The sequence below is a fragment of the Oncorhynchus nerka genome, linkage group LG9a, assembly GCF_034236695.1.
Source record: "Oncorhynchus nerka isolate Pitt River linkage group LG9a, Oner_Uvic_2.0, whole genome shotgun sequence".
NCBI classification, from domain to species: Eukaryota; Metazoa; Chordata; class Actinopteri; order Salmoniformes; family Salmonidae; genus Oncorhynchus; species Oncorhynchus nerka.
This window is the reverse complement of record NC_088404.1, coordinates 25,499,889-25,525,826: the sequence shown is the minus strand read 5'-3', so window position 1 is coordinate 25,525,826 and position 25,938 is coordinate 25,499,889. Positions and strand designations below refer to the sequence as shown.

Below are 25,938 nucleotides of genomic sequence, written 5' to 3'. Positions count from 1 at the left end.
TGTCAACTTGAAAAAGCAGACAATTGGTGTTATATAAGCATTGAGGTCTATAGCTAAATAGACCTAACCTGCGGCTAATGAATGTTTTCCTCCTAGACGATGGCAATAAGTCTCTTCCCATCATCCCGGGGATCTCCAGTGCTTCCAGTACCATGATCTATGCAGGGAGCATCGGGACCCAGATTGCTAATGAGCTGCTGGACTACAACAGGTGGGTGATGGGGTGTGGTAGCCTATCAGTGAAGATGGACATGTGGCAGAGAAATGGGGTGGTGTGTGTGTGTGTTTCATTCAGTGGGGGGTGTATGCTTCCCTGTCTCGTTTGGGGAATCGTGTCAGCTCTGCTAAAACATTTCTATCTGCAACGTTCAGTGCTTGGCACCCTCTTGACGAGATCCTGGTGAATCTTATCAAACTGCAATAAGCTGTCAAAAACACTCTTGAGAAGTTGCAGGTGTGAAAGGTGCACATGTTTGGACCCGCGCCTGGAAATGTCAAAATATATTATTTTTTATTTTACCTTTTAACTAGGCAAGTCAGTTAAGAACAAATTCTTATTTTCAATGACGGCCTAGGGGCAGAATGACAGATTTGTACCTTGTCAGCTCGGGGGTTTGAACTTGCAACCTTCCAGTTACTAGTCCAATGCTCTAACCACGAGGCTACCCTGCCGCCCCAATTTATATCACTATGATTTAGGTATGCTGTTCAAGCTATGCTTGAATGTGCTCAATGATATTGTTGGTACCTCACTGGATATATTCTGTTTGGCATTGTTGTCACTGTGCCAAAGCAGTAAACAAGCTCAGAAATGCCTGAGGTGTGATTGTTGTGATCAGTTTGATCTGTCTGTTTTAGGATGAACTCGTCCCCATCCAGCGGTAATGTCAGCCCCTTCACTGTGTTGAAGGACAAGTCTCCTCGGCAACTTACACTGTCCAGCAGCAGCGTAAGTCTCTTTGTGTGTGTGTGTGTGTGTGTGTGTGTTCATGTATGTATTACTTTAGTAACTTTTTTCCCCCTGTCTCGTTGAGGTGCCAAATGGAGAGGTGGCAGACCTAGAGATGCCAGGGAAGTCCAGTTCAGAGGAAGGAGAACAACAAGAACTCAAAAGACCACAATTCCCTGCAGGAGAATCACTCATGGGTACATCATCAAATCTCATCCCTTTAGCCCATTACAGTCTTGACTAGTTTAGGATTGGTCCTTTGTGATACCGAACAGAGTTTTTGATGATGGTACTCTTCTCGCTGAAGATCCATTGTTCAGTCGTAGATTATGTGGTTCTGTGACTGGTTTGTAGTCCTCTTTCACGCCCCCTCTCTCTCTTCCTTGCTCTCTTTCTCTGCCTCACACTCTTTCTGACTCTTTTTTTTTCTGACCATCTTTCGCTCTCTCTTCCCTCTCTCTGCTCCCCCAGTGGAAACTTCCCAGCTGGATATGGAGAATATGATGGACCCTGGCCTGGGAGGCCTTAGTAATGACGAGGCGGCCATGGCAGTGATTATGAGCCTGCTGGAGACGGACGCCGATCTGGGCGAGGCCGTGGTCATGGATGAGATCAACTGGTCCCTCTGAACTGGTCCCTCTTTGTCTCATCACTACTGAAACTCTCCACGTCTCACTAAAATTGACTGCACTGATCTCTCTGAAACTTGCCACAGCTCACTGAAATTCTAAGCCTCTCTGAAATCCCCCCCCCGGCTCTCTGAAACACACTACAGCTCTCAATAACTCGACCCAAACACAGCATTTCCCTCAGTACAGTTTTCTCTATCACCAGGTATCGTCTCCCTTTTTAAAACATATTTTATTTATTTATTAGTTGTTTTAGTTTTTTCCACATAAGCTGTGTAATCTTCAGGTGGATGTTTACATTTTTTTTTTTTAAGACAATGGGATCGATTGGCGATAAGGGACAACAGCTCTCCACCACTTTCAGTGGGAGGAAGAGAAGAGTCTGAGGCTGTGCCTACAAAGCCTTTCAGGTGGCCATTTTGACTATTCTTGGCGGCTAATTGTCCGTATCTGCTGATACGTAAAATACCTATCCAGGGGTAGTAAGATCTGGCATGCATCAGCTATGCCTGGGCAGAGGAACACACCCACAGTCTCTCCCCATCTCTGGAGTGGCCTTAGGAGCCGTGGTCTATTTGAGCAGCAGCCTTTTTGTGCCCCCACGTGTCACATCCTATAAGACTATGGCTGAATCCCAAATCACTCCCATCACCCCTTGACCCTCCAGTTAAGCTTTCACGCTTGCCTCCGCCATATGCACAAGTGTCCCAAAGTAGAGGGAGTGAAAATTGTCATAGGTGTGGGGGCTAATTAGACAGCCAAGCAAACAAGGCTGCAGGCTTTAGAGCGAAGTGCTATCCCGACACGCTCCGCAATATGTTTTGAGTTTGCGCAAATATTTTTATTTGAATATACAAGTATTTGAATATTGGAATGCATTTGGCAATACACTTGGAAGGTATTGGCATGTATTTGAAAATAACCAGTATTTATACAAATATTTAAATACTCCCATGCTTTTGAACCCAGGTCTGTTTGGTCCTAGGTTTATTTTAAATAATATATTTGGAAGTAACTATTTGAAAATACTTGTGCTTAAATAGTAGGCTATTTTATAGGAAATCATTTGAAAATACTTCTAATAGAAGTAGTTGATTCGGCACCACATTATTTTAAAATACTTAAATACACAGGTCTGGTTGACATTTACATTGAGAGTCACTGATAGTCTGCTATCAATGTGCCACTTAGAGATTTTCCCACCATCAGAGTAACTGGGCGTGTCACGGCCTAACCACCAACTCTCTGGCACACAGCATTTGGACCGACGTGTGAAGACCTGGTATGGATAAATGCCACATTCACCCACCATCTTGGCAGATTCTTAAAAACAGAAATGGAGGTTTAAGGGAATAGACTTAAATTATATTATTAAAATAGAGATGTATCAAATACCTTATATCAAAATGTACAGTTTATAAATGATCTCTGAATCAGGGATCACTCAGGGAGCAACAGAACAGAAACCACCCCTCATTCCTCCATTTCATGTTTATTAAATCTTTTACACTTTTTTTTATCACTTGTAGCAATATTTTTTTTCTCAGGCTATATATCACACTATAGTACGTGGGAGTACAGACGTTGGTATTGTTGTAAAGTGATTTGTTATCTTTTTACAACGTTTTTCGGCTTTATGCTTTGACTTAATTTCATGTGTCGTAATGCACTGATAGACAACAGTCTTATATGGCTCGTTCAGGAGGTGCTACTTCAGAGGTAAACCGAGTAGTTTGTGGTGTGTGGATTCTTTAAGGGACTATGCAGAGCGAACATTCCAGAACATCTATATACATCTGTCTCTCGCTTATTATTCAAACCAGGGGTTGTAACCATAATTATTTTTGTTACATTCCACTGTTCCGCCCAGCAAAATAAAGTTCTGAAGCGGTTCAAAACCCCTAAAAAATAATGGTTTATATCATTCCTTTCTCTTCCTTTTTAAACCTCTTTAGCTCAACATTAAATGACTTCACCAATCAGTGTGGATAGAGCAGCTTGCTATGGAGTGGGCAAGCTGTAATCGATGTTTACATGCATTGGACAGACATGTGTAGGGCACAAGATGTGACTGAAATTTTGCAGGTGGGGAGGGAGCGAGCAATAGAGGGTGGAGGAGGCTTGGCTTGAAGCGCTGGGCATTTTGTTATTACATGCATTATCTGAATTAGGATCACAGCATTATACTTGCGGAGGAGCAGATTCAATGAAGGAACTTTGAACGTCTTTGAACTTCCAAGAGTTGGCTTAACTTTGGACCAGAAGCTTTGTGTGTGTGCAGAGCGTCACCAGAATTTAAATAAAAACACATTTGACCTTTTTGTAGTTAATAAAGCCAACTTGAAACATGATAAGTATAATATCCTTAACTAGTATTGTGTACGTTTATCCATTCTTCTCAAATAAAAAATCTATCTCTCTAATTTCGGAATAATCACACTTGCAATGTCAGCAGGCCACCACACCCTACATACTCAATAGAGTACATGCCATATACACACTCCAATACGTCCCCCACTACCTGTCTGTGTCTATGTTTTGGAGGATGAGAGATGGGTAGCCTACACACACTGGCAAACATTTCCAGCTGGCAGGCAGACACTGGAATAAGTTTCTGAGTGACAGAGTGAGGGCATAGCATAGGCACTTTTTTTGGGGGGGGGTACTGGGGGAAAAAATGCCCTGAATGTAAAATAACAAATTAACCAGTATTTTTTTGTGATCAAATTTGTTTTTCTATTGTTAAGACAGGTACACATGGACAAAGAAACAAGTAACAAGACAAAAATAGCCAACTACTTTATTTGTAGTTGCCCATTTTACCATTGCCCCACCAAACTATAAGGAGCCGAATCTGGATAAGCATGCTTTTTAAATGTGGTGGCTCGAGGTCATGTCAGTAAGCCCATCATCTGCCATCCATGGTCACACTGATTGGTCTATGGTCACCATGCTTTGAATGAATAATGGTTTTGTGGCAGCCTTATGTGAGGTCAGACTAAATAACTAAAGTCATAAAATATCTTTAAAATGATGCTGTTTAAACTCCAATGCCTGTGCATACTGCTGTTTTAGCCCATCCCGCCACGGTCGTTACTTTTTAAAGTTTGTTCACATTTTGTGCCAGTAATGATTTTGATTCGGTTCTGTGGGTGGGATGGATGGAGGTGTATTGTGAGTTCTGAAGAACACTGTCTCTGGAGCTCCACGTTTGCTTCAATACTGAGGGAGGCACCAATCCACTAGGACCCCCACTACCTGTCTGTGTCTGAAGTGCCTCGTGCCATTTCTTAATGGATACCTGAGAAGTATATTACAAAACATCAGTCCCACCTTACCTCTCAACACATTAAATGGTATGGCATTTCCCCTCTCAACTGTTTATTGGATCATGGGATTTTTGTGTGTTTTTTTTAATGCATTTTTTGTTTTCGCCTTATAAGACAAACTAGGGTATGAGACACCGGTATGTGTGTAGGCGTGTGAATGAGTAACCATAAACCATTATCTGTGGACTGATGAGGCTTCAGAAACTGTTTCCCAGACTAGTGCTGTTTCCCAATGGATGCCCTAGAATCTAGATATACCACAAACCAATGTTTTATTGTGCTTGTGGCACAGGGATCACAGTTGGCCACAGTTAGCCTTGCCTTTTAGCCTATCCACACACAAGCAAGGCCCTTCTTTACCTGTGGGCTCAGAGAAGAGCTGTTTGTTAGCAGGGGAGGCTAGTCAGTGACTCATTCACAGCTTCAAATCACCTGTCTGTTTTTTTAAATATACTGTATTTGTTACTAACTGTTAGTGTATCTGTTTCATTTGTTTTAATAGTGGGCTTAAGAAACACTTAAAGATTCATGGCATTATTGCTGCTTCAACAGGTCTGGTTTATGGCAGAGAAGCTGTCTTAAGCTGTCTTGTGAAAAAAGGTTATTCTTAATAAACATTAGTTTCCTTTTACTTCACAGTGGTGTTTCGGTTATGCACACATGTACAGTCTCCGCGCACACACATGCGCACTTCATATTAAATCAATGTTTCCTGTCTGTACAAATGTCCTCTTTCAATCCATAGCCTTACTACGACACTTTCCCTGTAGAGCTCATAATGAGAACTCATGACTACAGCTGCTTTTTGTCATTCTATTTAGATCAACCCTGTCCTCTACTCCATTTTGCCCCCCTGCTAGGAGAATTACATTTCCATCATTTTACAAATATGATACCACTTGGGTAAGTGTGGTTAAGTGTGCCCATGGTAAGCTGGTGTAAAGTTCTGTTTTCATAACCAGCACTCCTACTCTGAGATGCTTTCAGGATCAGTTTAGCTTTTCACATCATAATATTTAAGACTGGGGAAACCTGATTCTATGTCAGCGCTCCTACTCTAAGACGCTTTGTGAATATGGGTTGTGGTGTGTACATAAAGTCGGCATGGTGGAGGGTCCATTCTGTTGAAGTGACAGTCTGCATCTCTACCCTGCAGGAGAGGGACTACCTATGTCACAGAGCTCTATAAGTGCTTTAGGTAAGAATTCTAGCTATGTCATTTCAAAATATATATTTTTTTGTTAAGTTAAATATAATATGTCTCTTGTTCACGAATGATAGCAATCAGAAATTGACCATAAAAAATAAAGGACATTCAACTTAAAAGCAAGAGAACCAATCTACTGTATTACACATTGAACCTCTTAAGAAATCCATTTAACTTTTTTTGGGACAGAAGTAGGAAAACCAATCTGAGTATGACAGGGAAAAGATAAGCTTCTGTTAGTCTAGATACCATTGTTTTTGCCATTTTCTACCATTCTATGGAACTCTATCTTTGTGACATACAGTACAAGAAACAGCCACTGTAAAGTGGTTATAACACCGTTACAAATACAGCTGAATCTATATCATTTTACGTTATTGATTGATTAGATCAACTATAAAATTATAACTCTAATCTTTTCATTTCAAAATATTTATCTCTGTGTTCTTTTGTTTGGTTGTCTATTTGTGCTAGAAAGTTTGAATGTGTTCCCCGGTGGACTGATCACTCTGCATGATTTCCGGAGATACTTCTGTAATGGAACTGGGGGCAATGAGTCAGCTACACTGAGCAGATATTCACCACCTTGGATAATAACAGGGTAGGCACCAAAAACGTACGTTTCTTATCTTTAAACAAACTTTTTTCCCCTTTGTCTTTTCAGTCTTCTCAATACTTTTTTCAATGTTAGCCATCCTCAGAACAGAGAGCAGCTCTGTATTACTGCACTGTTATTTGCATAATTCTTTACAAAATGCTGTCAATACTTTACATTTTGTTACTCTGCTACTGTTGTAGTATCACCAACTATTATCTAACAAAATTGTACTAATATATTGTCAGTACAGGTAACTGCATAGTAGTAGAATTAAGCCTTTTTTACACAAGTGGAATAGGGAACAGGCATTACCACACAGGCATAAGGGCAAAGTGTTACCAGAATATTTAATACTGTGTGAGAGACTGAGGATCTGTGGTTATGCACAGGGTGGGGTGGTTGGTTTACGGGACTATGTAGAGATACAGTATAATACATTGTTTTTCATTGTCATCCCAAGGGGTACTGTAGGTGCAATGCATTATGAGGATGAAAATAGAACAATGTTACTGTTCTTTGCCTTGCTCAAACGTCTTTGCTCAAGATCAGATCACTTCTCAGGGGAATTCAATATAATTTAATCATTAGTGGAATTTGTGTGGGTGCCATGGGAGGCTGGGAACCTACTGGCACTGCGTTGCATTGGCACTTGCCCCGGCTGCATTTGTAGCAGATGTTACTGTGCTTGTTATTCACTAGATGGTGCTAAATGTCAAATTTAACAAAGTATATAGTCTCTGATTACACAGGCTGTGTACAAGATGAGTGTGGCAGCCTTGTTCACTAAGCCAAATCCACTTACATCTGAGGAGCACACCAACAGAATATTTGTAAGATTGGATAAAGACAACAATGGTAAGGATCGCACAGGAACCATTTCAAAACACAGGTAATCCTAATTTAAGGTTACAAAACCTACATTATCCCAGTCAGCTGGTCAGCTATTGCTGCAGTTCCTCTCTATTCTAATTATCCAGCCCTGTCTTGAACTGTATTTTCTTGTATTTGTGATTGTAACTACATCTTGTGAGTGTGCAGCCAATACAAGGCTGTAAACATATCATTTTGATCATTCTATTTTATTCTACAACATTCAGTTCTATTTAGCCATCAGCCTGGAGGAGTTCATCGTGGGGGCCCTGGATGATGAGTGGATCAGGGAGATGCTGGAGTGTGACCTCAACACTGAATGTGGAAAGGATGGCGCTTGAGTAAAGACGGACAGAGGTGATGTGGAGGGATCCAGAACTTCATTTCATTCTCTCTTTGATGTCAGCTGATGCACTGAACTGGACATATGGGCTGAGACAATCTCTGGAATCTAGCTATCTGTGCAAAGTTTCCAAAGGACAAGACTATCAGTGTTTTTATGTGTTACAGTTCTTGAAAGCAATACTGTAGCCGACTTCCATTCCTAAACAAAATACCATTCTATTAAGGTCTAAGATGTTTTTTTTACCCCTTATTGTACAAGAAAGGCAATAGAACACTGGAAATTTGAAAAGTAATTATGAAATACATTTTCCAGACTATTTCACTTAGGTTACGTGTGTGCCCCCTACAGACCACTTGGGGCCGTCTTGCTTTTTAAAATTGATTGGCAGGCATGTCCCAAACTCTGAAAAGATCAGAGACTTTCCTCTTGCCAAACCAATCCAGTCTGGAGCGGGGCGGGATGTGCCTGCCTGCGATGACGTTTCCACTTTCCAACTTCCCATCGTCCCATTTCCGACATGGCGTAGAGAAGAGGCAACGCAGCTGGCTGGTATTGTAGCGGAAAAGTTGATAAAGTACAGGGATTTCAGTAGGAGGATATATAAACCGTTGGAAGTTATAACTAGGATTCAAGCAAAGTTTCGGTAAGTGCGACATTTATGCAGATGTTTTGTATCCATCTAATTCAGTTACAGTGAGTAGCGGCTGCTGTGATTTGGCAACAATGACAATGTTGACAGTCGTAATGTTACTTTTATCTAACTCATTCTAATATTAGCACTTTTAATGACATACTGTTGCAATGTTACTTTTGCACATTGAGTTCTTTGCAAGGAAAATTATTGACAGCTTTAATTTTGTTCCAGTGAATGAATGTAGCCTACGTACGTCAAATTCGTTCTTTAAAAAGTGAAATGTTATAATAATTACACCCTAACAGATAGCATGTAGCCAGCAACGTGGCTTCTCACTTTAATCTACAGCAGGGGTCTTGCAACGTTTTCTTGCCCAGGGACCCCCTCCCAGGCAAACCGGCGACCCAGGGACCCCAATCATACGTTAACAAAAAAAAATGTCACGTCCTGTCAGGTGAATGATAATGGCAAGGAGAAGTAATCAACATTTTTTTTAAATGACATAATTGTGAGTTTTTTTGATAATTTTGACCTCCCCACGTTGTTGGAAGAGGAAGTATAAGGGATTTTCAACTAGATATAGCTGCGGGACTTTTTTATTTATTAAGCGGATGGTCAGGGGACCCAACCTGGTCTCATTCTGTCTGTTAATCTGAGACACTCGATTTAGTATGATATGTTGTGTCTTTTCGTATGGTATGTATTAATTTGTGGATGTCATCAAACTTATATTTATTTAGGATTGGATGTTAAATGGCTGTCCTGGCTCTCTGTGGTCACTAAAGATCCTACTTATCGTAAGAGTAGGGGTGTTAACCCCTGTGTCCTCGCTAAATCTGGCCCTCATACCGTCACAGTCATCTAATCATCCCCAGTCTAGAATTGGCTCATTCATCCTGGTAAAATAAGGGTTATTTATTATTTTTAAACATGTCACTAATTACAATTTGTATTATATGTTAGGAATTAGCAAAACGTACAATATGTTACAAATCTGAAAAATGTACTATATGTTATGAATTTGCAAAATGTATGATTTGTTACAATTCTAGGTGACTAATGTTAGCTAGCTGGACGTTTGCGTTATATGCCCACCCATCCACCCCGACTTTTGTTTTTGCCTTAAATTACCAATGTCTTATGTAGAGTGTGTTATGTTTGGTATGGTTACATGACCAAACGTATGTGGACACCTGCTCGAACATCTCATTCCAAAATCAAGGGCATTAATATGGAGTTGGTCACCCCCTTTGCTGCTATAACAGCCTCCACTCTTCTAGGAAGGTTTCCCACTAGATGTTGGCACATTGCTGCAGGGTCTTGCTTCCATTAAGCCATGAGAATTAGTGAGATCAGACACTGATGTTGGGGGATTTAAGCCTGGCTTGCAGTCGCGTTCCAATTCATCCCAAAGGTGTTCGCTGGGGTTGAGGTCAGGGCTCTGTGTAGGCCAATCAAGTTCTTCCACACCGATCTCGACAAACCATTTCTGTATGGACCTCGCTTTGTGCACGGGGGCATTGTCATGCTGAAACAGGAAAGGGACTTCCCCAAACTGTTGCCACAAAGTTGGAAGCACAGACTTGTCTGGAATGTCATTATATTCTGTAGTGTTAAGATTTCCCTTCACTGGAACGAAGGAGCCTAAACCATTAAAAACAGCTCCAGAGCATTATTCCTCCTCCACCAAACTTTACAGTTGGCACTATGCATTTGGGCAGGTTGCGTTCTCTTGGTATTTGCCAAACCCAGATTCGTTCTTTGGACTGCCAGATGGGAAACGTGATTCATCACTCCAGAGAAGTCCAGAGTCCAATGATTACCATGCATACTGCCAAGCGTCGGCTGGAGTGGTGTAAAGCTTGCCTGGAGTGGTGTAAAGCTTGCCTGGAGTGGTGTAAGTATTGCAACCGAAGACAGACTATTGTTTACTCGCTACGCACTTCAGCACTCGGTGGCAAACTGACTTGTTGGAAAGGTGGAATCCTATGACATTGCCATGTTGAAAGTCTCACTGACCTCTTCAGTAAGGCCAAGCAAAGAACTTGGGTGGCCAAGTAAAATAACCTGCGGGCCAAATTCGGCCTGTGGGCCGCCAATTGGTGAAACCTGTTCTATAGCCTATTAGTTAGAAAGGTACTGGAACTTCAAACCACATTTTCGCTAAGAGCAGCTGTTTAGCTAGTTTAACAAAGGTTAGCCATGTGTTGGCAAAATGTATGTCCAAGTCTAGAAAGCCTTTACATGGGTGCTTTTTCAAAGCCTATGTCAGATACTCCAGTGAGTATAATTGGCGCCAATGAGTGTAATTTGCTCAATATCAGGACTTGAAAAATGAAGTTGACATAATTTGACATTAGATTCTCTCCTCTGTTAATACTGTAGGTATGTAATTCAAAGTTTGTTTGTTCGGTTGCTAGCGATATTCATAACATGGGGGGGACCAATCCATATTTTAGCGCACCAACTGCAGTACCTCACGGGCCCTATGGGGCATACCCCTGATCTACAGACAGCTGTGATGCTTTCAAACACTTGCTGCAGTTCATCAATATGTTACCGTTTTCGCAACAGTCATTTTCACAGATGGCCACAAATGTTTTCACCTAGATTCAGGTTGATTCATTGTTTTCGCCAAGATTATAAGGTAGAATTTATTTTGATCCACACACTAGTTGAGTCAACTGTTATGACTTTAAAAATGTGTGTGTATATGTGTGTGTATATTTATTTTGTTCTATTTCTCTAGCACAGGGCTCTCCAACCCTGTTCCTGGAGCACACCTGATTCTAATAATTCGCTGGTTGATTAGCTGAATGAGATTAGTTACAACTGGTTGGATTGAAAACCTACATGAGGGTAGCTCTCCAGGAACAGGGTTGGCGAGTCCTGCTCTAACGTCTTCTGTTAGTTTATATTTCTGCGTGAGCTTTTCAATGGAGAATGCTTCTCAAAAGGAGGCTACTGCAGCAAATGGCCAAATAGACTTCAAGATGATGACAATTATAATTTTGCCCCCTTTTCAAAGCACTGCTCTCATTCTATCTTTTCCACAGATGTGCTGCTACACTGTTTCAAATGTCAGGGAACCCCTTGAGCCCATTTGTCAGAGCTTGCTCTCCTCTCCACTGCAAAATAGCAAATATATGCTAAATGGGATCCTTGGGACATCCTAACTTTAATCTGTACCTTAACTGTTTTAAATGTCAACTTCAATGGGGTGACGTCAGAGCTGGACGTCACCCCATTGCAAGGATCTCACTAAGACTTTTCCGATAGCAAATATTTTTCAGTGAAATAGAAGTGAATGGTAAAATCAGTTTGACTGTTCAATGGAATCATTGGTATGTTCCCTTATCAGGCATATGTTTAATATCTTTAGTTGAGTGGCATTCTTTAAAAAATATATATTTCACCTTTATTTAACCAGGTAGGCCAGTTGAGAACAAGTTCTCATTTACAACTGCGACCTGGCCAAGATAAAGCAAAGCACTGCGACAAAAACAACGGAGTTACACATGAGATAAGCAAACGTACAGTCAATAACACAATAGAAAGTCTATATACAGTGTGTGCAAATGAAGTAAGGAGGTAAGGCAATAAATAGGCCATAGTGGCAAAGTAATTACAATTTAGCAATTAACACTGGAGTGATAATGTGCAGATGAGGATGTGCAAGTAGAAATACTCGTGTGCAAAAGAGCAGAAAAAATACAAATATTGGGATGAGGTAGGTGGTTGGATGGGCTATTTACAGATGGGCTGTGTACAGCTGCAGCGATCGGTGAGCTGCTCTGACAGCCAATGCTTGAAGTTAGTCAGGGAGATAAGTCTCCAACTTCAGTGATTTTTGCAATTCGTTCCAGTCATTGGCAGCAGAGAACTGGAAGGAAAGGCGGCCAAAGGAGGTGTTGGCTTTGGGGATGACCAGTGAAATATACCTGCTGGAGCGAGTGCTATGGGTGGGTGTTATGACGACCAGTGAGCTGAGATAAGGCAGAGCTTTACCAAGCAATGACTTATAGATGACCTGGATCCAGTGGGTTTGGCGACGAATATGTAGCGAGAACCAGCCAACGAGAGCATACAGGTCGCAATGGTGGGCAGTATATGGGGCTTTGGTGACATTAAATAGCAGGGCTCTAAATTACAATTTTGGGAGTGAGCCTGATCTGCTCTAGAGGTCCAAATTGGAATGCAAATGTTTCTTCATATTTGTGCTTTGGAATGCTTAAGCACCAAAGCTGAATAACTGCTTCTCTTACGTTCACTCAGGTGTATAGTCCGAGTAACGTTAGAATGTGTGGTTTATGCCTTCTGAAAGAATAGCAATAGCCTAAGTGCTCCAACCAACTGAACAAGGCATGCATGTAGTGAAACAGACACTTAACAACTCCATTAAAATAAAATTATTCAGATGCTTGTCATCACATTCAAACTTTTTATCTTAGCTCACAGCAGCCTCTAATTTTCTTGGATACATTATATTTTGTATTTGTGGCTCCTGTCTTGTTGCCTGACTACCCAGTCCTTGCTCCGGCCAAACGATACGCCACTGCTACAGATGTTAGTTTCTTCTCCACGATGAGTCTGGATCTGAGTATCTACCCACGGATTTCTAGAAAGCAAACACATTCTAACTGTTCTGATTGGTCCCAGAAATCGATGGGTCGGGCCCGAGCAAGAACACGTGGGTAAAGATGTTTTGACACTTCGTCGTTGGCTTTGATACTCTGATTAGAAATGATCCAATCGCTGATGACTGTTTTGTACATAACCACAATTGACTTTATCAATGGCAGTCAGACTGAAGTATGAAGCAAACATAGATCAGCAGAAGTATTCAGTTCAAGTCATCAGGCTACCTGTCTTGCACCATGTGCATATGAAAATGCCATAGAGAATTGAGTATTTTCACAGTTAACGAAGCATATACATACATACAGTTGAAGTCGAAAGTTTACATACACCTTAGCTAAATACATTTAAACTCAGTTTTTCACAATTTCTGACTTTTAATCCTAGTAAAAATTCCTTGTCTTAGGTCAGTTAGGATCACCACTTTATTTTAAGAATATGAAATGTCAGAATAATAGCAGAGTGATTTATTTCAGCTTTTATTTATTTTATCACATTCCCAGTGGGTCAGAAGTTTACATACACTCAATTAGTATTTGGAAGCATTGCCTTTAAATTGTTTAACTTGGGTCAAACGTTTCAGGTAGCCTCCCACAAGCTTCCCACAATAAGTTGGGTGAATTTTGGCCCATTTCTCCTGTCAGAGCTGGTGTAACTGAGTCAGGTTTGTAGAGTCAGGTTTATAGGCCTCCTTGCTCGCACACGCTTTTTCATTTCTGCCCACAAATGTTCTATAGGATTGAGGTCAGGGCTTTGTGATGGCCACTCCAATACCTTGACTTTGTTGTACTTGAGCCATTTGCCACAACTTAGGAAGTGTGCTTGGTGTCATGGTCCGTATGGAAGACCCATTTGCGACCAAGATTCAACTGATGTCTTGAGATGTTGCTTCAATATATCCACATCATTTTCTGTCCTCATGATGCCATCTATTTTGTGAAGTGCACCAGTCCCTCCTGCAGCAAAGCACCCCCACATCATGATGCTGCCACCCCCGTGCTTCACAGTTGGTATGGTGTTCTTCGGCTTGTAATCCTCCCCCTTTTTCCTCCAAACATAACGATGGTCATTATGGCCAAACGGTTCTACTTTTGTTTCATCAGACCAGAGGACATTTCTCGAAAAAGTACGATCTTTGTCCCCATGTGCAGTTGCAAATTGTAGTCTGGCTTTTTCCTTGCTGAGTGGCCTTTCAGGTTATGTAGATATATAACTTGTTTTACTGTGGATATAGATACGTGTTTTACTGTGGATATAGATACGTGTTTTACTGTGGATATAGATACGTGTTTTACTGTGGATATAGATACGTGTTTTACTGTGGATATAGATACGTGTTTTACTGTGGATATAGATACTTGTTTTACTGTGGATATAGATACTTGTTTTACTGTGGATATAGATACTTTTGAACTTGTTTCCTTCTGCATCTTCACAAGGTCCTTTGCTGCTGTTCTGGGATTGATTTGCACTTTTCGCACCAAAGTATGTTAATCTCTAGGAGACAGAACGTGTCTCCTTCCTGAGCGGTATGATGGCTGCGTGGTCCCATGGTGTTTATACTTGCGTACTGTTGTTTGTACCGATGAACGTGGTACCTTCAGGTGTTTGGAAATTGCTCCAAAGGATGAACCAGACTTGAGGTCTACAAAAACAATTCTGAGGTCTTGGCTGATTTCTTTTGATTTTCCCATGATGTCAAGCAAAGAGGCACTGAGCTTGAAGGTAGGCCTTGAAACACATCCACAGTTACACCTCCAATTTACTCAAATGATGTCAATTAGCCTATCATAAGCTTCTAAAACCATTCAATTTTCTGGAATTTTCCAAGTTGTTTAAAGGCACAGTCAATTTAGTGTATGTAAACTTCTGCCCCACTGGAATTGTGATACAGTGAAATAATCTGTCTGTAAACAATTGTTGGAACAATTATGTTTCATGCACAAAGTAATGTCCTCACCGACTTGCCAAAACTATAGTTTAACAAGAAATTTGTGGAGTGGTTGAAACACTTAGGTTGGAGTCATTACAACTCGTTTAATATATATATATATATATATGTGTGTGTGTATACCGATTGTTATGACAACTTGAAATCGGCCTAATTAAATCGGCCATTCCGATTAATCGATCGACCTCTATAGAGTAAGAAAGCAAGGCTCAGAATGGGTCAAAAAGTTTGCATGTTCAGTGTCGTTAATGGGGGGAATGGGGTTTAGTCAAGGCATATGAGTCAACTCTAGATCAAATCCTAAAAGGGAAGCAAGTCTTCCTACAGCTCTTTAAATGACCTCTTCGGTAGATCCAGCACTGGCTGAATCAGAGATTTGTATGTTTATGAGTATCTTTAGATTTTGATTTATTTTGTCAACTGGATAAAAATTGACTGTCCCTCACTGGCTGTCTGATGCTACACATAGGAATTGGTGCCAACATCGTAAAATCCTCTTTCCTATACAGAGCACTTTCCAGCCAGAGAAACAATGCATCGCAACGCGTCTCAGCTCGATCTCTTGGAAGTCAGAGCCAGCTCCCAGAGTTGCATGGCTGCCACTTTTCTTCACAGATAAGTGGCCCTCAGGACAGTATTTTTCTGCAGCATGTACCAGGAGATTGCCTGCCTGCCTAACAGAGAGAAACCAGAGTTCAGCATAGGACAAGGTTTTGTATGTCAGGGTTGTGTTCATCAGGGCACACATCTGAAAATGTTTTAAAACGTTTCTCAACTGAAATGAAAATGAGCATTTCTTATTGGACAAGTCCAAGTTGTCCCTCACTGTTTCAGTCCATTTTCTTTTGTTTGGTGCCTGATTAAATATGACCTGGGAATAGTTTAGTGCTCTATTCTGTGCAGAGGATGGGTTGTGATGCTTCCTTAGCCTGAAGAGCACAAAGCTGACGGATCTGAAAAGCCATTAGTGAGAGTCTCTCTCCCTTCTTTCCCTTGAGCTCATTACTCTGCCCCAGTGGATTGCATGCCAGAAGTTTCCTCTTGAGGACAAGAGCATTTGTGAGTGACTATTGAATAATGTTTTTACTCAGAGTACTGTAGGTCTGAAAAGCATATTCAGTCAGACAGCTGCCATTACTGTGCAGTGTGTTGTGGCTTGGTATTGTCATTGTGATTTTTTTTTTGCACACTTTCCTAAAGTCTTTGTAAGCTTGTCAGTTCAAACCCCTTTCAGTGTCAACAATAGCTGATTGTCTTCTTGCACTTAGTAGAAGTGGCGCTTATGGAACGCACAGAGACTTGATGTGCGTGGCAGGGTTTCTCGCTCGTTGGAGCGAGCGGTCGCATCTGCACTCGGTCCGCAGGTAGTATTACATTTCATTACATTTCATTATAGTACAACGGTTTGATTTGTCTAATCTTAGCAATTTTTCTTCTTAGCTAGCTACATAGCCGTCTTAGCCGTCTTTGTATCATAGATAATTGCGTAATTATCGTATTTCGTCGTCCTAACGCAGTCTACACCGCCCTGCAGCTAGCTAGCTAGCTAACGTCTACCGTTAGCTAGTCCACCGTCTACCGATTAGCAGCACAACTTACACTCAACTGAACGACTTGATTAGTGTAGTGTTAGCTAGCTACATAGTTGTCTTTGCTGTCTTCGTATCCAAGATAATTGTGTAGTTTAGAGTGTGTTTCAGAGTGATTATCTTAATTTACTGAGGTTAGCTAGCCAGCTATTCGTCGTCCTTAACGTAACAGAACTTCCGCACTCAACAATCCGGTCGCATTTCGCTTCGCTCCACAGGTAGTATCACATTTTTCATTTCATTACAGTACAACGGCTTGATTTGTTTGATCGTAGCTAGCTACATAGTCATCGTTCTTTTAACGCAACGTAACGTAAATCAACACTGCTAGCTAGCCAGCTAGCCCCGAATAGCAGCACAGTAGAAACCATTACACTCAACGGAACGACTTGATTAGTGTAGTGTCAACAACGCAGACACTGCCAGCTAGCCTACATAGTCAACAACGCAGCCTCTGCCAGCTAGCCTACTTCAGCAGTACTGTATCATTTTAATCATTTTAGTCAATAAGATTCTTGCTACGTAAGCTTAACTTTCTGAACACTCGAGACGTGTAGTCCACTTGTTATTCCAATCTCCTTTGCATTAGCGTAGCCTCTTGTGTAGCCTGTCAACTATGTGTCTGTCTATCCCTGTTCTCTCCTCTCTGCACAGACCATACAAACGCTCCACCGCGTGGCCGCGGCCACCTAATCTGGTGGTCCCAGCGCGCACAACCCACGTGGAGTTCCAGGTCTCCGGTAGCCTCTGGAACTGCCGATCTGCGGCCAACAAGGCAGAGTTCATCTCAGCCTATGCCTCCCTCCAGTCCCTCGACTTCTTGGCACTGACGGAAACATGGATCACCACAGACAACACTGCTACTCCTACTGCTCTCTCTTCATCTGCCCACGTGTTCTCGCACACCCAGAGAGCTTCTGGTCAGCGGGGTGGTGGCACCGGGATCCTCATCTCTCCCAAGTGGTCATTCTCTCTTTCTCCCTTACCCATCTGTCTATCGCCTCCTTTGAATTCCATGCTGTCACAGTTACCAGCCCTTTCAAGCTTAACATCCTTATCATTTATCGCCCTCCAGGTTCCCTCGGAGAGTTCATCAATGAGCTTGATGCCTTGATAAGCTCCTTTCCTGAGGACGGCTCACCTCTCACAGTTCTGGGCGACTTTAACCTCCCCACGTCTACCTTTGACTCATTCCTCTCTGCCTCCTTCTTTCCACTCCTCTCCTCTTTTGACCTCACCCTCTCACCTTCCCCCCTACTCACAAGGCAGGAAATACGCTCGACCTCATCTTTACTAGATGCTGTTCTTCCACTAACCTCATTGCAACTCCCCTCCAAGTCTCCGACCACTACCTTGTATCCTTCTCCCTCTCGCTCTCATCCAACACTTCCCACACTGCCCCTACTCGGATGGTATCGCGCCGTCCCAACCTTCGCTCTCTCTCCCCCGCTACTCTCTCCTCTTCCATCCTATCATCTCTTCCCTCTGCTCAAACCTTCTCCAACCTATCTCCTGATTCTGCCTCCTCAACCCTCCTCTCCTCCCTTTCTGCATCCTTTGACTCTCTATGTCCCCTATCCTCCAGGCCGGCTCGGTCCTCCCCTCCCGCTCCGTGGCTCAACGACTCATTGCGAGCTCACAGAACAGGGCTCCGGGCAGCCGAGCGGAAATGGAGGAAAACTCGCCTCCCTGCGGACCTGACATCCTTTCACTCCCTCCTCTCTACATTTTCCTCTTCTCTCTCTGCTGCTAAAGCCACTTTCTACCACTCTAAATTCCAAGCATCTGCCTCTAACCCTAGGAAGCTCTTTGCAACCTTCTCCTCCCTCCTGAATCCTCCTCCCCCTCCTCCCTCTCTGCAGATGACTTCGTCAACCATTTTGAAAAGAAGGTCGACGACATCCGATCCTCGTTTGCTAAGTCAAACGACACCGCTGGTTCTGCTCACACTGCCCTACCCTATGCTCTGACCTCTTTCTCCCCCCTCTCTCCAGATGAAATCTCGCGTCTTGTGACGGCCGGCCGCCCAACAACCTGCCCGCTTGACCCTATCCCCTCCTCTCTTCTCCAGACCATTTCGGTGACCTTCTCCCTTACCTCACCTCGCTCATCAACTCATCCCTGACCGCTGGCTACGTCCCTTCCGTCTTCAAGAGAGCGAGAGTTGCACCCCTTCTGAAAAAACCTACACTCGATCCCTCCGATGTCAACAACTACAGACCAGTATCCCTTCTTTCTTTTCTCTCCAAAACTCTTGAACGTGCCGTCCTTGGCCAGCTCTCCCGCTATCTCTCTCAGAATGACCTTCTTGATCCAAATCAGTCAGGTTTCAAGACTAGTCATTCAACTGAGACTGCTCTTCTCTGTATCACGGAGGCGCTCCGCACTGCTAAAGCTAACTCTCTCTCCTCTGCTCTCATCCTTCTAGACCTATCGGCTGCCTTCGATACTGTGAACCATCAGATCCTCCTCTCCACCCTCTCCGAGTTGGGCATCTCCGGCGCGGCCCACGCTTGGATTGCGTCCTACCTGACAGGTCGCTCCTACCAGGTGGCGTGGCGAGAATCCGTCTCCACACCACGTGCTCTCACCACTGGTGTCCCCCAGGGCTCTGTTCTAGGCCCTCTCCTATTCTCGCTATACACCAAGTCACTTGGCTCTGTCATAACCTCACATGGTCTCTCCTATCATTGCTATGCAGACGACACACAATTAATCTTCTCCTTTCCCCCTTCTGATGACCAGGTGGCGAATCGCATCTCTGCATGTCTGGCAGACATATCAGTGTGGATGACGGATCACCACCTCAAGCTGAACCTCGGCAAGACGGAGCTGCTCTTCCTCCCGGGGAAGGACTGCCCGTTCCATGATCTCGCCATCACGGTTGACAACTCCATTGTGTCCTCCTCCCAGAGCGCTAAGAACCTTGGCGTGATCCTGGACAACACCCTGTCGTTCTCAACTAACATCAAGGCGGTGGCCCGTTCCTGTAGGTTCATGCTCTACAACATCCGCAGAGTACGACCCTGCCTCACACAGGAAGCGGCGCAGGTCCTAATCCAGGCACTTGTCATCTCCCGTCTGGATTACTGCAACTCGCTGTTGGCTGGGCTCCCTGCCTGTGCCATTAAACCCCTACAACTCATCCAGAACGCCGCAGCCCGTCTGGTGTTCAACCTTCCCAAGTTCACTCACGTCACCCCGCTCCTCCGCTCTCTCCACTGGCTTCCAGTTGAAGCTCGCATCCGCTACAAGACCATGGTGCTTGCCTACGGAGCTGTGAGGGGAACGGCACCTCAGTACCTCCAGGCTCTGATCAGGCCCTACACCCAAACAAGGGCACTGCGTTCATCCACCTCTGGCCTGCTCGCCTCCCTACCACTGAGGAAGTACAGTTCCCGCTCAGCCCAGTCAAAACTGTTCGCTGCTCTGGCCCCCCAATGGTGGAACAAACTCCCTCACGACGCCAGGACAGCGGAGTCAATCACCACCTTCCGGAGACACCTGAAACCCCACCTCTTTAAGGAATACCTAGGATAGGATAAAGTAATCCCTCTCACCCCCCTTAAAAGATTTAGATGCACTACTGTTCCACTGGATGTCATAAGGTGAATGCACCAATTTGTAAGTCGCTCTGGATAAGAGCGTCTGCTAAATGACTTAAATGTAAATGTAATGTAAATGTTTCCATTAGGAAAAAGTACAACGTGCCCGGGAAGCATCCAATAAAACTTCATTTTCAAAATTTTCAAACATTTGACAGTACCTGTCAAAAGTTTGGACAAACCTATTCAAGGGTTTTTCTTAATTTGTACTATTTTCTACTTTGTGGAATAATAGTGAAAACATCAACTATGAAATAATTCTTTAAAGTTGCCACCCTCATATGCTGAGCACTTGTTAGCTGAGTTTCCTTCACTATGTGGTCCAACTCATCCTAAACCATCTCAATTGGGTTTAGGTCGGGTGATTGTGGAGGCCAGGTCATCTGATGCAGCACTCAGTCACTCTCATTCTTGGTCAAATATCCCTTACACAGCCTGGAGGTGTGTTTTGGGTCATTGTCCTGTTGAAAAACAAATGATCGTCCCATTAAGTGCAACCCAGATGGGATGGCGTGGCGTGTCACTGCAGAATGCTGTGGTAGCTATGGTGGTTAAGTGTGCCCTGAATTCTAAATAAATCACTGACAGTGTCACCAGCAAAGCACCCCTACACCATCGCACTTCCTCCGCCATGCTTCACAGTGGGAACCACACATGTGGAGATCATCCGTCCATTGCTCGTGTTTCTTGGCCCAAGCAAGTCTCTTCTTATTGATGTCCTTTCAGTAGTGTTTCCTTTGCAGCAATTTGACCATGAAGGTCTGATTCACGTAGTCTCCTCTGAACAGTTGATGTTGATGTGTATGTTACTTGAACTCTGTGAAGCATTTATTTGGGCTGCAATTTCTGAGGCTGGTCACTCTAATGAACATATCCTCTGCAGCAGAGGTAACTCTGGGTCTTCCTATCCTGTGGCGGTCCTCATGAGAGCCAGTTTCATCATAGCGTTTGATGGTATTTGCAACTCCACTTGAAGAAACTTTCAAAGTTTTGGAAATGTTCCACATTCACTGACCTTCATGTCTTAAGGTAATGATGGACTGTCTCTCTTTGCTAATTTGAGCTGTTCTTGCCATAATATGGACTTGGTCTTTTACCAAATAGGGTTATCTTCTGTATACCCACACCTACCTTGTCACAACACAACTGATTAGCTCAAACGCATTATGAAGGAATGAAATTCCACAAATTAACTTTTAGCAAGGCACACCTGTTAATTGAAATGCTCTACAGGTGACTACCTCATGAAACTGGTTGAGAGAATGTCAAGCGTGTGCAAAGCTGTCACCAAGGCAAAGGGTGGCTACTTTAAATAATTTCACATACAAAATATATTTTGATTCATTTAACATTTTTTTGGATACTACATGATTCCACGTGTTATTTCATAGTTTTTATGTCATCACTATTCTACAATGTAGAAAATAATGAGAGAAAAACTGTTGAATGAGTAGGTGTGTCCAAACGTTTGACTGGTACTGTCTACACTGAGTGTACAAAACACAAAGCTCCTTCCATGACATGCACAAGCTATGATCCGTTATTGATTTCACTTGTCAAATAAAATTTGATTTGTCACGCGTAAAACTGAAAGCGTGATCCACCACATTTAACCATGGAAAGAGGTCTGGCGATATGGCTGAATGTGTAAACATTGTAGTTATTCGCTCCGCAAGGCAATCAAACAAGCGAAATGCCGATACAGGGACAAGGTGAAGTCGCAATTCAACGGCTCCGACACATGACGTATGTGGCAGGGTCTACAGGAAACCACTGAATACGAAAACAGCCACGTCACGGATATCGACATCACGCTTCCAGACACTAAACACCTTCTTTGCCCGCTTTGAGGATAATGCAGTGCCACTGTTGTGGATCACTAACAAAGACTGCAGCCTCCCCTCTCCTCAGTGGCCGAGTAAAACATTTAAACTTGTTAACCCTTGCAAGGCTGCTGGCCCAGACGGCATCCCTAGCCGCGTCCTTGGAGCATGCGCAGACCAGCTGGTGTGTTTCCAGACCGATTTAATCGCTCCCTATCTCAGTCTGTTGTCCCCACATGCTTCAAGATGGCTTCCATTGTTCCTGTACCCAAGAAGGAAAAGATAACTGAACTAAATGACTACCGCCCCGTGTCATCATGAAGTGCTTTGAGAGGCTTGTCAAGGATCATACCACCGCCACCTTACCAGCCACCCTAGACCCACTTCAGTTTGCATACCGCCTCAACAGGTCCACAGATGATGCAATCGCCATCATACTGCACACTGCCCTATCCCATCTGGACAAAAATAATACATATGTAAGAATGCTGTTCATTGACTACAACTCAGCATTCAACATCATAGTACCCTCCCAAGCTCATCTTCAAGCTGGAGGCCCTGGGTCTCAACCCCTCCCTGTGCAACTGGGTCCTGAACTTTCTGATGGGCCGTCCACAGGTGGTGAAGGTAGGAAACACAAGGGTGTGTGCTCAGCCCTCTCCTTTGTACTCCCTGTTCACCCATGACTCTGTGGCCATGCATGCCTTCAACTCAATCATCAAGTTTGCAGACGTCACAACAGTAGTGGACTTGATCACCAACAATGACGAGACAGCCTACAGGGAGGTGAGGCCACTCTGAGTGTGGTGTCAGGAAAATAACATCACTCAACGTCAACAAAAGAAAGGAGATGATCATGGACTTCAGGAAAGCACCCCCCTATTCACATCGATGGGATAGTAGTGGAGAAGGTGGAACTATTTCAGTTCCTCTGTGTGCACATCACGGACACTGAAATGGTCCACCCACACAGACAGCGTGGTGAAGAAGGCGAAACAGCGCCTCTTCAACCTCAGGAGGCTGAAGAAATTTGGCATGTCACCCAAAACCCTGACAAACTTCTACAGATGCACAATCGAGAGCATCCTGTCGGGCTCTATCACAGCCTGGTACGGCAACTGCACTGCCCTCAACCGCAAGGTGGTGCGGTCTGCACAACGCATCACCGGGGCTAAACTACCTACCCTCCGTGACACCTATAGCACCCAACATCACAGGAAGGCCAAAAAGATTAGCAAGGACAACAACCACCCGAGCCACTGCCTGTTCACACCGCTATCATCCAGAAGGCGAGGTCAGTACAGGTGCATCAAAGCTGGGACCGAGAGACTGAATAACAGCTTCCATCTCAAGGCCATCAGACTGTTAAATAGCCATCACTAACTCAAGAGAGGCTGCTGCCTACATTGAGACCCAATCACTGGACACTTTAATAAATGGATCATTAGTCACTTTAAACAGTGCCACATTAATAATGATTACATATCTTACATTACTCATATCACATGTATGTACTATATTTTATACCATCTGCTGTACCTTGCCTATGCCACCCGGCCATCGCTCATCCATATATTTATATGTACATATTCTCATTCACCCCTTTAAATTTGTGTGTATTAGGTAGTTGTTGGGGAATTGTTATATTACTTGTTAGATATTACTGCGCTGTTAGAACTAGAAGCACAAGCATTGTTTTGATATTTTAACCTGCGTGTCGTGATCGTGTTTGGTGTAGGGGGACAAAATAAATGTATGCACGATGGCGCACTCACTCAGCCAGTTTGGGTTCTGTGTTAAGCTTAGTGATGAGCTTGGGGGCACAATAATGTTTAACACTGAGCTGTAGTCAATGAAGAACGCAATGTCATAAGGTGAAAGCACCAATTTGTAAGTCGCTCTGGATAAGAGCGTCTGCTAAATGACTTAAATGTAAATGTAAATATTAGGAAGAATTTCTTCATGTTTTGTACACTGTGTATATGACTTTTACATGTATATATTTTTTAAGGAGAACACTTTGTGTGCACATTCGGTGATACCGTATGCCCCGGTATGGTACAGAAATTGTATTATGACGGTATGAAAATCTGGATATTGCCCAAACCTACTTGGGATTATCCTTGTGAATCAACAGACGCTGTGACGCAATGTGTTTTCAGCAGTCCTGGGTTCAAATACTATTTGACATCTTTCAAATATGTTTAGTGTTTGCTTTAGCCTGCCAGATGGGCGGGGTTTGCATTTGTGTGACTTCCATTGTACCAGGCAAGCTCTATCCATCCCAGCTGAAGTTTTTGAAATGATCTAAATAGTATTTGAACCCAGATCTGGCTTTCACTGTGTAAATGCTGGCTGCAAACAGTTGTTTATGAGCGATCAGTGGAACATACCTGCAGAGTAAGCACCCTACCACTATTCAAGGCCAGCCATGCTCAGCTGGAGTAAGCTCTGTGTTTACATACGATGAGACAATGGAGGCATTCCAAGACCAGGGCTGAGTGCTGTGGTTTAATTAAGCATGCTTTGTTAGTTGTCGAGCCGTTGCGTATACAGCACTAACACGTTGAATGCATGGAGGCCTTGAAGGGTGATGCAATGTCCAAACAGCTCAGCTAAAAGTGTTCAGACATGATTTCTAAACCTGTGAACTTACAGTGGATGACAAGTGAGCAGAGAACTTAAGAGCAGTGAGCCCATCTGTTGTGGAGATGCCTGTCTGTTTGGAGTGTGTTGAGGGCAGGAGTCAGCCAGGCATGCCACTATTTGTCTCCAGAGATGTGCTGAATATAGGGTTTTGGTGGGAGGGTTGTTGGCGTTGTGCCTTTTTAGTATTTTATTTTTTATTTTATTTGACCTTTATTTAACCAGGTAGGCTAGTTGAGAACAAGTTCTCATTTACAACTGCGACCTGGCCAAGATAAAAGCATAGCAGTGTGAACAGATAACACAGAGTTACACATGGAGTAAATAATTAACAAGTCAATAACACAGAAAAAAATAGTCTATATGCATTGTGTGCAAAAGGCATGAGGAGGTAGGTGAATAATTACAATTTAGCAGATTAACACTGGAGTGATAAATGATCAGATGGTCATGTGCAGGTAGAGATACTGGTGTGCAAAAGAGCAGAAAAGTAAATAAATAAAAACAGTATGGGGATGAGATAGGTAAATTGGGTGGGCTATATACCGATGGACTATGTACAGCTGCAGCGATCTGTTAGCTGCTCAGATAGCAGATGTTTAAAGTTTGTGAGGGAGAGAAGTTTCCAACTAAAGGGATTTTTGCAATTCGTTCCAGTCACAGGCAGCAGAGAACTGGAAGGAAAGGTGGCCAAATGAGGTGTTGGCTTTAGGGATGATCAGTGAGATACACCTGCTGGAGCGCGTGCTACGGGTGGGTGTTGCCATCGTGACCAGTGAACTGAGATAAGGCAGAGCTTTACCTAGCATGGACTTGTAGATGATGGAGCCAGTGGGTCTGGCAACGAATATGTAGCGAGGGCCAGCCGACTAGAGCATACAGGTCGCAGTGGTGGGTGGTATAAGGTGCTTTAGTAACAAAACGGATGGCACTGTGATAAACTGCATCCAGTTTGCTGAGTAGAGTATTGGAAGCTATTTTGTAGATGACATCGCCGAAGTCGAGGATCGGTAGGATAGTCAGTTTAGTAAGTTTGGCGGCGTGAGTGAAGGAGGTTTTGTTGCGGAATTGAAAACCGACTCTAGATTTGATTTTAGATTGGAGATGTTTGATATGAGTCTGGA

At 43.3% G+C, this 25,938-nt stretch overlaps 2 protein-coding genes across 8 annotated transcripts in view; both read left to right on the top strand.

Moving 5' to 3' along the window:
• The window catches only part of bmal2 (basic helix-loop-helix ARNT like 2), a 31,072-nt gene extending 25,534 nt beyond the window's left edge, over positions 1 to 5,538 (top strand). For all 4 annotated transcript variants that reach the window (XM_029667757.2, XM_029667755.2, XM_029667756.2 and 1 more), the window contains 4 exons: positions 97 to 211; positions 859 to 949; positions 1,035 to 1,146; positions 1,421 to 5,538. In XM_029667757.2, coding sequence (XP_029523617.1) covers positions 97 to 211; positions 859 to 949; positions 1,035 to 1,146; positions 1,421 to 1,578 — 476 coding nt within the window. In that variant the 3' untranslated portion in view covers positions 1,579 to 5,538. The remainder of the gene's footprint in view (positions 1 to 96; positions 212 to 858; positions 950 to 1,034; positions 1,147 to 1,420) is intronic.
• A 2,876-nt stretch (positions 5,539 to 8,414) lies between these two features.
• LOC115134106 (liprin-beta-1-like) overlaps positions 8,415 to 25,938 on the top strand; it is a 54,125-nt gene continuing 36,601 nt past the window's right edge. For 2 of the 4 annotated variants that reach the window (XM_029667752.2, XM_029667751.2), the window contains exon 1: positions 8,415 to 8,571. The gene's annotated coding sequence lies outside the window, so the exon portion shown is untranslated. The remainder of the gene's footprint in view (positions 8,572 to 25,938) is intronic. The other 2 variants (XM_029667754.2, XM_029667753.2) reach the window with 1 other exon arrangement.